The sequence below is a fragment of the Frankliniella occidentalis genome, unplaced genomic scaffold, assembly GCF_000697945.3.
Source record: "Frankliniella occidentalis isolate FOCC.00 unplaced genomic scaffold, Focc_3.1 Scaffold241, whole genome shotgun sequence".
Lineage (NCBI taxonomy): Eukaryota > Metazoa > Arthropoda > Insecta > Thysanoptera > Thripidae > Frankliniella > Frankliniella occidentalis.
Genome location: NW_026267367.1, coordinates 228,852 through 240,913, shown reverse-complemented (window position 1 = coordinate 240,913; position 12,062 = coordinate 228,852). Strand labels below are relative to the sequence as shown.

The 12,062-nt window shown below is 45.7% G+C and overlaps 2 protein-coding genes across 4 annotated transcripts in view; one reads left to right on the top strand and one right to left on the bottom strand.

Moving 5' to 3' along the window:
• The first annotated feature begins 898 nt into the window (after positions 1–898).
• On the top strand, positions 899–4,988 carry LOC113202079 (gamma-glutamyl hydrolase). Of its 3 annotated transcripts, none has more exons than XM_052273058.1 (8): positions 899–1,045; positions 2,300–2,387; positions 2,509–2,656; positions 3,410–3,534; positions 3,819–3,997; positions 4,099–4,219; positions 4,302–4,452; positions 4,629–4,988. In XM_052273058.1, the coding sequence occupies exons 2-8, from the start codon at positions 2,326–2,328 to the stop codon at positions 4,890–4,892; spliced, it is 1,050 nt and encodes a 349-aa protein (XP_052129018.1). In that variant the 5' UTR covers positions 899–1,045; positions 2,300–2,325; the 3' UTR covers positions 4,893–4,988. The 3 variants fall into 3 exon arrangements, with proteins under 3 accessions (XP_052129018.1, XP_052129017.1, XP_026271929.1); XM_052273057.1 differs by having other exon boundaries at positions 910–1,081; XM_026416144.2 differs by lacking the exon at positions 899–1,045 and adding an exon at positions 1,749–2,017.
• A 379-nt stretch (positions 4,989–5,367) lies between these two features.
• The window catches only part of LOC113202120 (protein disulfide-isomerase A5), an 8,125-nt gene continuing 1,430 nt past the window's right edge, over positions 5,368–12,062 (bottom strand). Inside the window, exons 4-9 of the mRNA XM_026416207.2 lie at positions 7,768–7,988; positions 7,503–7,683; positions 7,320–7,424; positions 6,933–7,233; positions 6,646–6,848; positions 5,368–6,552 (exon numbers count right to left, since the gene is read on the bottom strand). Of these exons, the coding sequence (XP_026271992.1) occupies positions 6,493–6,552; positions 6,646–6,848; positions 6,933–7,233; positions 7,320–7,424; positions 7,503–7,683; positions 7,768–7,988 (1,071 nt within the window). The 3' untranslated portion in view covers positions 5,368–6,492. The remainder of the gene's footprint in view (positions 6,553–6,645; positions 6,849–6,932; positions 7,234–7,319; positions 7,425–7,502; positions 7,684–7,767; positions 7,989–12,062) is intronic.

Genomic DNA, 12,062 nt, shown 5'->3' with positions numbered 1-12,062 from the left:
CAAACTACGAAATAGGAAAAAACTGAGCCTCGGTCAGTATTCGAACCCACGACCATTCACGTCCCGGGCGAGCGCTCTACCAACGGAGCCAATGAAGCTTTTTCCTACATGAAGCTTATCCGCTGTGGCTCACGCTCACACCCCGAAACACATGGCCGGCAGAGGGGCAAAAGGGTTCCGTCGACTAGATTTGAACCAGCGACTGATTGCGTACCGGCCCATCACATCAGGTGTCGCACGGCTGTAAAGTCATGGCCAGCGGAGCGCGAAAAATATCACCCGGCCGAGTTCCGAACCAGCGACCAGGTTCATACCGGGCCCGGGCGCTACCGACCTGGCCACGACGAAACGATACAGAGCACAACTTTCGGCTGCATCCAGAAGATCAGATCTCAGCTGTGACTGACGCCCGAAGACACTTGGCCAGCAGAGCAGGAAAAAGGATCGCGGACGGGATTCGAACTTTCGACCATCCCCACGATCGCCACTCAACTGTGCCCCGGCCGGGAGTCGAATTCAGGGCCGACGGACGGTTTTGATTCGGATGAAGCTGCATGCGGCCGTGTCGATTGATGTACAGCTGTGCAGCTACAAAAGGGGGTGTGGCTCTGGGGGCGTCAGATATCATGTTGCCCGAAAAAGGATCTTATCTAGTCGGGTCGTATTATGCTGACACTGGCCGCCAGATTTTGTGGCCACAAACAGGGACGCGAATTACGAGTTGCGGGTGGAAACTACGAGCGGGGCAGCTGCATAGTGGAATAGGTAAGGATTGGCCGGGCTAAAGGACAAATTTATGTACAGTATGTGCCCAGTTTTGCCTACTGTACATAGCGGAACTCGTACTGCAGTGTCACCTCGCAGGCGGTGTGGGCGCCTCTGTCTCAAACAGACGGTTAAACGATTAGTTTGATCAAGTGTCGGAATTAAGGCGTCGGTGGAGTCGGGTGCCACCTCGGTTCTCGGTTTGGCTCTGAGCAGACAACAGTCTTTCCCTCTCCAACTCCGCTCCCCTTCAGTTCCCGCCCCGAGGTCGTCGGAGGAGGTAGGAAAGCGCGCACGCGCACACGTTCAACGCCAGGTATGTTATGTTGTGGAGTCTTCGGGTCTTCGGCGCTCGGCCACGCCTCCGGGGCCACGCCACGCCACGCCTGCTGGGAGCTCTGTGGCCTGTACGAGAGGACTGTTTCTTTGCCCTGAGGGCTAAATTTGTCTGTGTAATATTATCTAAGCCTGCCCTCAAATTTAGTTTTGGATTGCACCATCGGATTCCTCATAAAATTTCAGATTTTACGAGCCTTTGTGTCTTAAGGTTCGGAGCTCGCTGCTATATTAAACGCCATCAAATGTGATAGTGAAACGATGTCAGACCGATATCGATATCGGTAAGTGATGTTGTTCGAGCAGTCAGATCGATCTAGACTGGTTTTCCGAAATCCTGCACATTTCAGATACCGTTTCGATATCGGTTGGATTTGGTATCGCATCGATTTCAACTTCTCTCTGCGTTGTAGGCGTGCGAGACCCTCCCCCCCCCTTCCCCTTTCCCCCTCGCTCGACCCCAAGACCGCGCCACACACACGTAAACACGTTTTAAATTTAGCGCCCATCGTGAGTGTCAGCCGGCGTGAGGCTAACCGATCAATGCCGGTCATGAAGTTGAGCAAACGGTCGCGCGGTGGCGCTACGGGTGCCGCGGCGGGCGCCCGCGGACGGATCGCGCGCAGCAGCCGCGTAGCCGCGGCGGGGGCGGTGAGTCTGCCGCGAGGGCGCGGGTGTGCGGGCGGCGAGGGCGCACGCGCGCGGTCCTCGGCGCGGCCCCGCGGCCCGGCGGCCCGCCACCCGGCTCACCCGGCGCGTAGTGTTTGGGGCGGTGGGCGAACAGGCAGCGCCAGCGCCCAGCGCCACACAGCGAGCCGCGGGCGCCGCGGTCCTGTCTTCCCTCCATTGTCGCACCGTCTCGGTGAGATGGTCGCCGTCGCGTCCGTCTGGTCGATGTGGTCGATGGTCATCAGCGGTGAGTGACGCTCTTTTCGGGGGGAAAAGGAGGGGGGGTGTTCGCCCTGCCGCCGAAAGGGCGCAACTGCACCGGTCATGCCCTTCCCCTCCTTCCGCAATCCCCTCCCTCTCTAGGCCACAGTGCCGCCGCCGCCCCCAACTGTTGAAACTCGCAGTATACCGCTTCAACACGGCCTCCTTAAGGTCGATGCCGTCCATGTCCTTTGAAGGGCGTAAAGCCATTTTCTCGTCGTGGTATTTGGCGAATTCGCATCGCATAGCCAGCCTTAACGTTTTGCAGACGTCCTGAAGCCCGACATCGTCATCATGGGTGCGAACCTCCTCGCGCTGCTGTTCCTCGCCGGGCACTGCCTCGCGACCCAGCCCTGGTGAGTGTCACGACGTTGCCCACTACATTTCAACCTTCAATAAGCGTTTTGTCGTCGCGGAGCTTCGCATGACGAGCGAGGTACTTACGGTATTTACGGTGTGTATACCTTCCCCACCCAGGGCACCGGGGCAGCAGAGCCTTGCGCCCGCCGAGGTGACGGACAGGCCAGTCATCGGCATCCTGAGCATGGAGCCTACGCCCACGATCGAGAAATACTGCGGGACCCACGACAGCTACATCGCAGCCTCCTACGTCAAGTTCGTCGAGGTGCTGTACGCCAAATTATTGACAAGGACAGGTCGAATGCAATCTTGCACACTCCGGGTGTATTCCCCAATGGTGTCCTGACTGCATTTGCATTTGCCCCCCCCCCCCCTTCTTTTCGCCCGGTCCCCCTCCCCCCGAGACACTTTAGAGAGAGTGGTGCATAGCAACTACCCGGTGCAGCCTGCAGCCTGAGTGTCAGCGAGGCGTCCGACGGACGTTTCGATACAATATACTCCTATCTCTGATAATTATCCACCTTGTCGGCGGTGCATCGCTCTGCCCCGGACCTGCGCACCGTACAGCCCAAAATAACTCGGGTTTAGCACTCGTGCACTGTACTCTCCCCGCCAGACCTGAGGGCCAAGGCCAGAGAAACCCCAACCCTTAGGAGTGTTGTACCAGGTGGCTGACTCACGCCGCGCACTTTCGAAGTTATACTGTACCGCATGCACGGGTGCGAACAGGTTTGCCTATCCTCGCAGCCCGCAGCCCACGGCTACTTATGGTGCCGTGAGAGTAGGTAACCCGCCCGCACGTGTACGAGTGCATCGGTACAGTGCAACTCAGAGAGCGCGCGGCGTGAGTCAGCCACCTGGTATGAATCCAGGGCGAGTCGAAAAATGCGACTTTTGTCACGTCCAGGGTTCTTCAATTTGATCCGCATGTGCTGCCCCGCACCTAGGACCTTACTTGCCAAAGTTTTCAGTATGATTTTGCAAACCAAATACGGATCGCTTCTCGTCCGCCCCACAGGGCGCCGGTGCACAAGTCGCCCCCATTCTGATTGGACAGTCCCCCGAGTACTACAAACAAATGGCCAACAGCGTCAACGGACTCCTCTTCCCGGGAGGTGCAACGTACTTCAACGAGGAGAACGGGTAATTTTGCATACCGCGCGTAAATGCAGACGCAGACCCAAGGAAAACGTGGTTCTCACGAAGACTTCATAGTGACCTCTTTATGACTTACGAGAGGTCACGATTCTTGCACTAGTGACCTCACTGGTGACCCCACAAGTGCAAAAAACGTGACCTCAGAGGTCACAATAAGGTCTTCGTGAGAGAAACATTTTCCTTGGGGAGTATCTTGTTCTTATAACGGTGGCTCTACCTCTCGAAAACTTCAGCTCTGTACATGTACACCGTCAATTTTGACACCGCAGGTACGCGGCCGCTGGTCGACAACTGTACGACGAGGCCAAGGCGATCAACGCTCGCGGCCAGTACTTCCCCGTGTTCGGCATCTGCCTCGGCATGGAGCTGCTTGCCGTCTTGGACGCCAAAGAGGACTTGCGCAGTCCGTGCAAGAGCGAGGACCCGCTGCCGCTCAGGTTCCTGCCAGGTACAGTAAAGGGGAATAGGCGACAAGCATGAATGGCAGCATACTAGAATGGACTATATGTGATTGCACAGGGATTGAAAGAGTGATAATGGTACTTACAGGTGCGAAGGGGGGAAGCCGCATGTTTTCGAGGGCGCCGCGGAAGATCGTGACCACGCTGGAGAAGTACAACGTGACCGTGAACCACCACCGGAGGTGCGTCACCAGGGCGGAGATGCAGAGGTGAGCCATTTATGTTACTCTGCGTATGACTTTGTGTCTGATGATCGCCGTCCGTGTATCGCATTTTTGCTTTCGTCCTGAGGCGCGGGCTGGACAGCGACTGGCGGACATTGACCGTGAGCGAGGACGCTGAGGGCGTGGAGTTTATCTCGGCGTTCGAACACACCAGACAACCCTTTTACGGCGTCCAGTTTCACCCGGAGAAAAATATATACGAGTGGAAGCGCAGCAAGGTAAAGTCAATCACTACTGCACACCACGAATTAAATGTATATCTATTTGAAGGGATCCGAGGAATTTTATCGTGACTGATTCTAAAGCTGACAAATTCTCTGATACCTGACAACGTTTTGGAATCACTCCTCACTGGGTTTTGTCAGTAACGAACGCTCCTGTTATCTACTCAAAGCACTACCCGCACTCGGAACGGGCGGTGGCCGCATCGCGTTACTTCGCCGACTTTCTGGTGTCGGAGGCGCGCCGCAACGCTCACAGCTTCCCTGAAGCGGACGAGAGGCATCAGCTGATCTACCGCCACCAGCCAGTGGACACCAACCAGAAGCTCATGTGGGAGCAGCTCTACTTCTTTTCCAAGCAGATCGACCCACCCACGACTACGCAAAACGCCACTCTAGCAGACAGCCCCGGTTCTCAGCGAGATTTTGACGTTTGACAATCAGTACAGGAGCGTGCCATTTTAAAAATTATAAAGAGATAGAAAATTGATCAAATACCATTTCTATGTTTGAAATAAAAAGATTCAAAAAGCCGTTCGTGTTAATGCCTTCGAAGTGAGCGATCTCCCTCCAATTTCAACAATTTCCACAATACAAATTGCCCGCCAGAAGGTTGGTTTCCGTGCTGAGTATCCCCGCGCGAGGCCATGACACCACTATGAGAAACTAATGCCCGTCAGCCCAAGCCCCAAGCCCCAAGCCCAAGCGGGCCCAAGCCCAGCGCCCAGCCAGTCTCCCCTCTCGGACCAGTTCAATAGATTCACTAATTTTAAATTATTAAAAAAAAAAAAAAAGTTCTGAAATAATAATCGCAAGCATCACACAAACTGCGAGACTGATTGCATCGCACCTCTCCGCACGTTCTCAGTGATGAATCTTTATACAACTTTTTTGAAAAGGAAAAGCTCAGAGTTTTAGTTTATGAAGTGGAGGATTATTATTCCATAGAAAAATACAAATGTTCAAAAAAAAAAATTACAAATTGCTATGATTTTTTGTATTGAGTGGAACACTTCTAAGAGAAATAAAGTAGCTTAGAAATTTGCAGGTACACAAGAGACAAATTTGCAATATTTCCTTACATGATGTGATGTTTCAAAAATTTAGATAGTTAAAATGACAAGCCTATATCATATAGAAGATAAACAGCAAACTGAAAATTAATATCAGCATATGGGCTAAAAGCTGTAATTTAAAAAATTTGATGATATACCAATAGACAAGTAAAGCATATTGCATACAATAAAAGATTATTAGAATTGTGTAACAAGAAAACTGTCATTATGAGGGAAATGTACATCTTACAAATAGATAACATGTCATAGTACATGGTATTCAATAATTGGTAAAAAAATAAAAAGCAAATACTGTTTAACACTCATATCAGAATCATTTCAACACACACTGTACCACCTACATAGTTGAACCTTTACAGTCTTATTTAACATTTAGTTTATGATTAGGTAGAAATGGGAAGGTAGAAGATAGACCTCGTCTAAGGAGATGGAGAAAGACAGATCATTCAAAGGGGAATATGGAAGTATTGAAGTTCAGATCTCATAATCAGTCTATAGATTTCAAAAGAATTAGAATTATGCTAATAAATGCAAAACCTTATATCCTACCACATGTGAGTATTGACCATAAACAAAACAATGCATATTAAAATTAAACTCGGAAGCCATAATACATTTAGGGGAATGTCAATATGAAGAGTTGGGGGTGAGCAAATGGTATAGATTTCATAATACAAGAAAAGTTGATTAAAAATCATTAGTAATTGTTAGTGGCTTATCGAGCCAATAGCACAGGAAAACAATCACAAGTTTAGCACATTATTTTACCCTTCTTCACTATGCCAAAAGGTCTATCCAACAGATCATTTTATGAAGGGTAATTTGTAAACTTTAATATTTAGGAAACATTTTCATATAGCACTAGACGACTTATGCAAAATCACTGAATCTTTTAAGTCAGACACTTCCCAAACCAAAACAAAAAATTAAAGGTTTAAATTTTAAGATAATCATTGCACCTCTACAGTTCATCTTTTGTCACCTGAGGTGGATTCCTCATATATTTGATGAGGTCGTCTTTCTGTAAATAGAGAAAAAAGATATTTTGGAATACAATTTCACCAAACTTTTTACCATGTTTCAATATTATTTTAATAACAGATAATAGACTTACAGTTCTACCACCATTGTAGTCTGCTTGACCCTTATTGTAATAGTGGTAATATTTTAGGGTGGGATATCCTGAAACTCCTGCAAATTTGCAAACTTCCCCATGTTCTGTACAATCCAAAGCTGCAAAAGTAACTTGAGGCTCATCTTCAAACACTTGAGCTGCATCCTGGTAGTAGGGTTTCAAGGTTTTACAGTGCCCACACCCTAAAATAGAGAAGCTCAATGAGAATATCTTCAAACACAGACATAATGTCAAAATATTTCAAATGTAAGAAATTGACTGCTCACATGGTGCATAATACATGACAAGGGCATGTCTTTTTTTCTTCAGAACCTGTTTAAAAGTATCAGTGGTTAAGTGAATAACTTCACTAGGAACAGCAGACCATGGCTTCTCCTCTTCAGGGACTGGAGGTGGCTTTGTGGGATCTTTCATCAAAGCAATTATGCGCTCAATATCACGAGCATTTGCATCAAATTTGAATTCTCCCTCGTGGAAAAGTTTTACTGTAGGATAGCCTTGAACTTTAAATTTCTTAGCAAGGCTTTGTTCAACAGTGGCATCAACAGCAGCTAGCTTGCCTGGAATCTGTATATTTTGGATACGAAACAGGGATTAAATATCCAAAAAATTGCCAAATAAAAACAAAACATTAAGGGGTAGGCATATAATACCTTCTGATCCACCATCATTCGTGCTGCTTTTTCATAGTCAGGTTTCATCCTTTTACAGTGTCCACACCATGGAGCGTAAAACATTACAAGAACAGTTTGCTCTTCCTGTTACATTGAAAATTAAATTTAAGTATTTTCAAACACAATATCAAGACTATAACAATTTTATGCTTCAATGCTTACCTGGATAAATGAGTCAAAATCATCAACTGTCAAATGAACAACATCAGAAGGAGTAGCAGACCAAGGTTCCTCTTTAGGCTTCTCTTTTTCCTTGCGTGCTGTTTCAGAGGGATCTCTCATAAATGCAACTAAATCATTTTTTTTATTTGCCCCTTCATATGCGAATTGCATTCTTCCATTCCTTTTAAAAGGAAATACAATAAAAATTAATTGATGGAAAAACAAAAGAAAAACATTTAGAGGGCGAGGTGCTGATGTGACCTACTTAAAATATAGCAGAGTCGGAAAGGCAGATATGTTGAATTGATGTCTTACAACATTATTTTCAGGGCGATCAACATCAATAGCAGCCATTACAGCTTCATCCCGTAACTCTCTTGCTGCATCACCATAATGAGGCTTCAACTGCTTACAGAATCCACACCAGGGAGCGTAGAAGAGTACCAACAGTGGTCGCGTTTCCTTCTTTATTAATCTCACAAGACTCTAGAAACAAAATAAGAAGAAAAACATTAGTTAGGGTGGAGGGTGTCATAAAACCTTTGCTGTCAAAATGAGCAGCTTCATAATTACGCGCGCTTTTAACGTTTACAGACGCCGACAACACAAGAGGCCAACTTTGGCACATATCACCCACCTACTACCCTTGAGTGGATTTACATCGATTAAAAAGTACCAGAAACATTACTCAAATTAATATCAAACTTAAAGTGTAAATTATGTTTAAAAAAGAACAATGGTAAGAACTGAAGATTACTAAAAGAGAACCATATAATACTCTCGGGTGACTAGATCCGTTGTCAGCCCTGCATGCTATCAACAAACGAAACTAACCCCACCATGGAAATGGCTGACCTACTAAAGTGAACAAGAACAAGAGTGTTTTGAGGAAGGTTTCTTATTTTGAGGAACAATGGGGGACATGTCCAACATGGGAGAGTCGCCGTCAAGTGCGCAAGTGCTTGTAGCTGGCCGTGTCCGCCCTTTAATAACATCAGATCGCTCGAACGGAATGGTGTGCGCCCAGGCCCTACCTCAAGCACAACAAATCATCCTGGGCAACAAGTGCTTCCAATTCCCTGTGGACTATGCCTTCCCCATGGAATCATCACAGAGCCAAATATTTGAAACAGCAGTCCAACCACTCATGGATAGACTGCTTCAAGGATTTGATACTTCTGTGGTAACTCACGGGCAACCCACCTCAGGCAAGACCTACACAATGCTTGGCCCAGGGGTTGCGTTTCACATTAGTGAGACAGAATATGGTATTATACCACGTGCTACCAGATATATCTTCTCCAGAATGAAACAAGGACCACCGAAAAAGTTTCAAGTGAAAGTGAGCTTTGTTAACATTCACAATGAAATGCTGAGGGACCTCCTGACATCTAGTCAATACCAGCAAGAACTTGCTCTGGTCGAGAGCGATGCTGGATACCCTGTTGTTACTGGCTTACAAGAAATTGAATGTGAAACCATAGAGGTCTTATACAATTGTTTACATGTAGGTATTGAAAATAGACAACTGGAGTGGAACAACGCAAGGCAAGCTGGGCGACCAGCACAGGCCCATTCAATATTTACCCTTTCCCTTGAGCAACAGTGGGTGACACCGGAGGGTACTATGGAACAGCGGTTGTCTATTGCAAGATTTGCAGATCTTGCCAGCTCAGAAAAAATTTACTTTAGAGGCATGGGAGGTCATGTGATGGGAGAAACTGTTCACATGGATCCAGGGCTAATAGCTTTAGGCAAAGTAATCCAATCCATAAGCCAACCCTCTGAATGGATGTGTTATGAAACTGCAAAAGAGGTATATCGCCAATCAACACTAACAAGACTTCTCAAAGAATCATTTGGCGGGCGTTCTTATTCCCTTGTGATCTGCTGTATTTCACCCGCTTTGCCTAGTTTTGACGAGTCTCTAGTGACATTACAGTTTGCCGCCCAGCTCAGTCAAATAAGAAATTGTCCAGTAATGAATGCCCTGTCTGTTAAAGTTAACAATGTTTCACATGATATGCTACAGCAAAATGGACCTCCAAATCCTTCAGGAGAGGAAGGAACTGGAGACACATTTGGACTTGAGTTTGCTACAACTCAGTGGATAAAATTAGTAGCAAGTGCTGAAGGTCTATTTACAAAACTAGTGAAAAGCAACACCCTCTCAAAGCAGGAACGCGATGAAATAGAGAAGTGGTTGTGTCTAAAACATGAATGTGAAGAGTGTGTTGGCAGTGATGATGAAGATGCAGCAAGCGTGGGAGGTAATGATGGACGGCTACTAGAAAAAATTGATGAAGTAACAGAGACTGAAGAGAAAACAGATTCTTCAAAAGAAGCTGACGTCCCAGAGAACAGCTTAGATAATATAAAATATGATTCAGAAACAGAGAGTGAAACAGAAAGTGACTCTCAAAAACCTGATTTCATTGACAAACTAGACAAATACATAAAGCAGTTCAAAGAGAAGACTGATAAACATGTTAACAGCCAGCAAGATAAGGATAAAGAAGATTGTGCCTACTTAGACAATGGACAACTTCAAGATGTCCCAGGAGATGGCGTTACACAACACCCTGTAAGGAATTGTTTACCCAATAATGGGAGAAGGAGGAGTATTCACCCAGGTACGCAATTGCCGCTTATGGCATTAGGATTTAACACCAACCCTATCTTGGATAATGCAAACATCACAGTAGATAGCGAAGAGATTGAAGGAGAAAAAACAGATAATAATGATCAAAGTGCTGATTTTGCTCTGAATTATAAAGAAAATACAGAACAGCAAGGAAACCAACAAGGCCCTAAACAGGATCATATGGACCCTCATCAACAATTAAAACTTCTATTAGCAGGAAGTGAGGCAAAACAGAATCAGGTAAAGCAAGTAGCTCTTGATATTGAGAGTACTCAAAAGAGGATAGAAGAACTTCAAGCTACTATCTCAGAGAAAGAACAGTTTATACAGGACATTCATAACAATGCAGATACTCGGGCTAGTGCCAAAAAACGGTTTCAAGAGCGGAAAACAAAATTAGAGGAAGAGTACTACAAAACCTGCCAACAAGTTGCCCAAATACAAAGTGCTCTCTACAAGACTGCTAGTCATACTGAAGAAAACACCAAGTGTAGGAAAGAAAAGGAAAAATATGAAAGGAAAGTAAAAAGTTATGAACAACGCCTTAAGAGTATGGATATCATAAAACAAATAGCAGGAGATAGTGCAAAAAAGGTCTTAGAACTAGAGAAAAGTCTTCAATCTTCAAAGCGCCTCATGGAAAAGTTAAATCAAAGGCTCAGGAAAGAAGAAGTTAGGAAGGTGACCATAGAGAACAATTTAGTTGAAGACCAAGAAAAAATTAAAGAACTTCTAGAAATTTGTAACAATGAAGCAAATAAAAATGATGGATACAGCAGGAATCCAAGCACTGGTGGAAGCAAAGATGGAGATTTACGGTGGATCAAGGAGGAGGAGGAGCGGCAAGTTAACATGAGAGAATCTTCCCAGAGGCTACAAGAGAATCTTCAAAGAGATGCTTTAGTAAAAGAGAAAATATCACTAGAAAAACAACAAACCCGTAAATTCTTGGAGTATAGTGCAAGGATATCTCATCTTGATCAAGTATTAAAAGAGAAATCAACAGACCTTGAAAAACTTAAAGATGAAGATGAAAAACAGTCTTTGAGGCTAGAAATTCACAATCTGAGATCAACTCGAGACTGTTTGATAGATGAACGCTGTGCCTTAGATGACAAGTTTCAGCAGGAAAAATCTTTGACAACACTAGAGGAACGCAAGCTTTTAGAATGTGATGAGGCAATTGAAGCCATAGACGCAGCAATCGAGTACAAAAATGAGCTGATTTGTGGACGCAAGAGTGGGTTTGAAGCTGGTGGCAGAGGGAAGGGTGAAGAGCTTCTTATGGCAAGATTAAACAAGTTGTCGGACGATGAAATGAGAATGCTCCTCTACAAATATTTCCTAAAAGTAATAGATCTTAGAGAAAGTGGCAGGAAACTTGAAGTTCAGCTAACAGAGAAAGAAGGACAAAATGACCAACAGACCTGGCAGATTCAAACTCTCACTAATGCAATCAGACAGTATAGACTTGAGGCAGAACGGCAGATAATTTTATTGCAGAGGCAACACCAGGAAAAACTTCACCTTATGCTAAGAACTTTTGCTGACGAGTCAAGTGGAGGTGGTGGGGCTAGTTCAGGCACTGATACTTTAGGTAATCAGAGTGCACGCATTGATAAGGAGGAACAGATATCACTTAAAGCTGAAAACAGGAGACTTCAAAGAAGACTTCAAGACCTCGAATCAACATTACAAAAACTTCAAGGGAGCCGTAAAACCAACACAACTGATCAAGTGGGCCATTCACACAAAGATCCTCGTTGTCGAAGTCCAAGTCCAGAACCTGTTCGCCCTCCGCCAGAACCCATCCCTAATAAAAGTATGAAGCAATTACGAGCAGCAGCAACTGCACTAACTACCAAAGTAACTCGTCAGAAGAATAAACTCATAATACAACAACAAAAACCACCAGA

What these genes read in the sequence shown, in the direction of transcription:
- LOC113202079 (XM_026416144.2), top strand. Translation starts at nt 1,969, where the DNA reads ATGGTCGCCGTCGCGTCCGTCTGGTCGATGTGGTCGATGGTCATCAGC. An exon ending in TGCCTCGCGACCCAGCCCTG is followed by an intron (nt 2,388 to 2,508) that starts GTGAGTGTCACG and finishes TTCCCCACCCAG; the next exon opens with GGCACCGGGGCAGCAGAGCC. An exon ending in ACGAGTGGAAGCGCAGCAAG is followed by an intron (nt 4,453 to 4,628) that starts GTAAAGTCAATC and finishes ATCTACTCAAAG; the next exon opens with CACTACCCGCACTCGGAACG.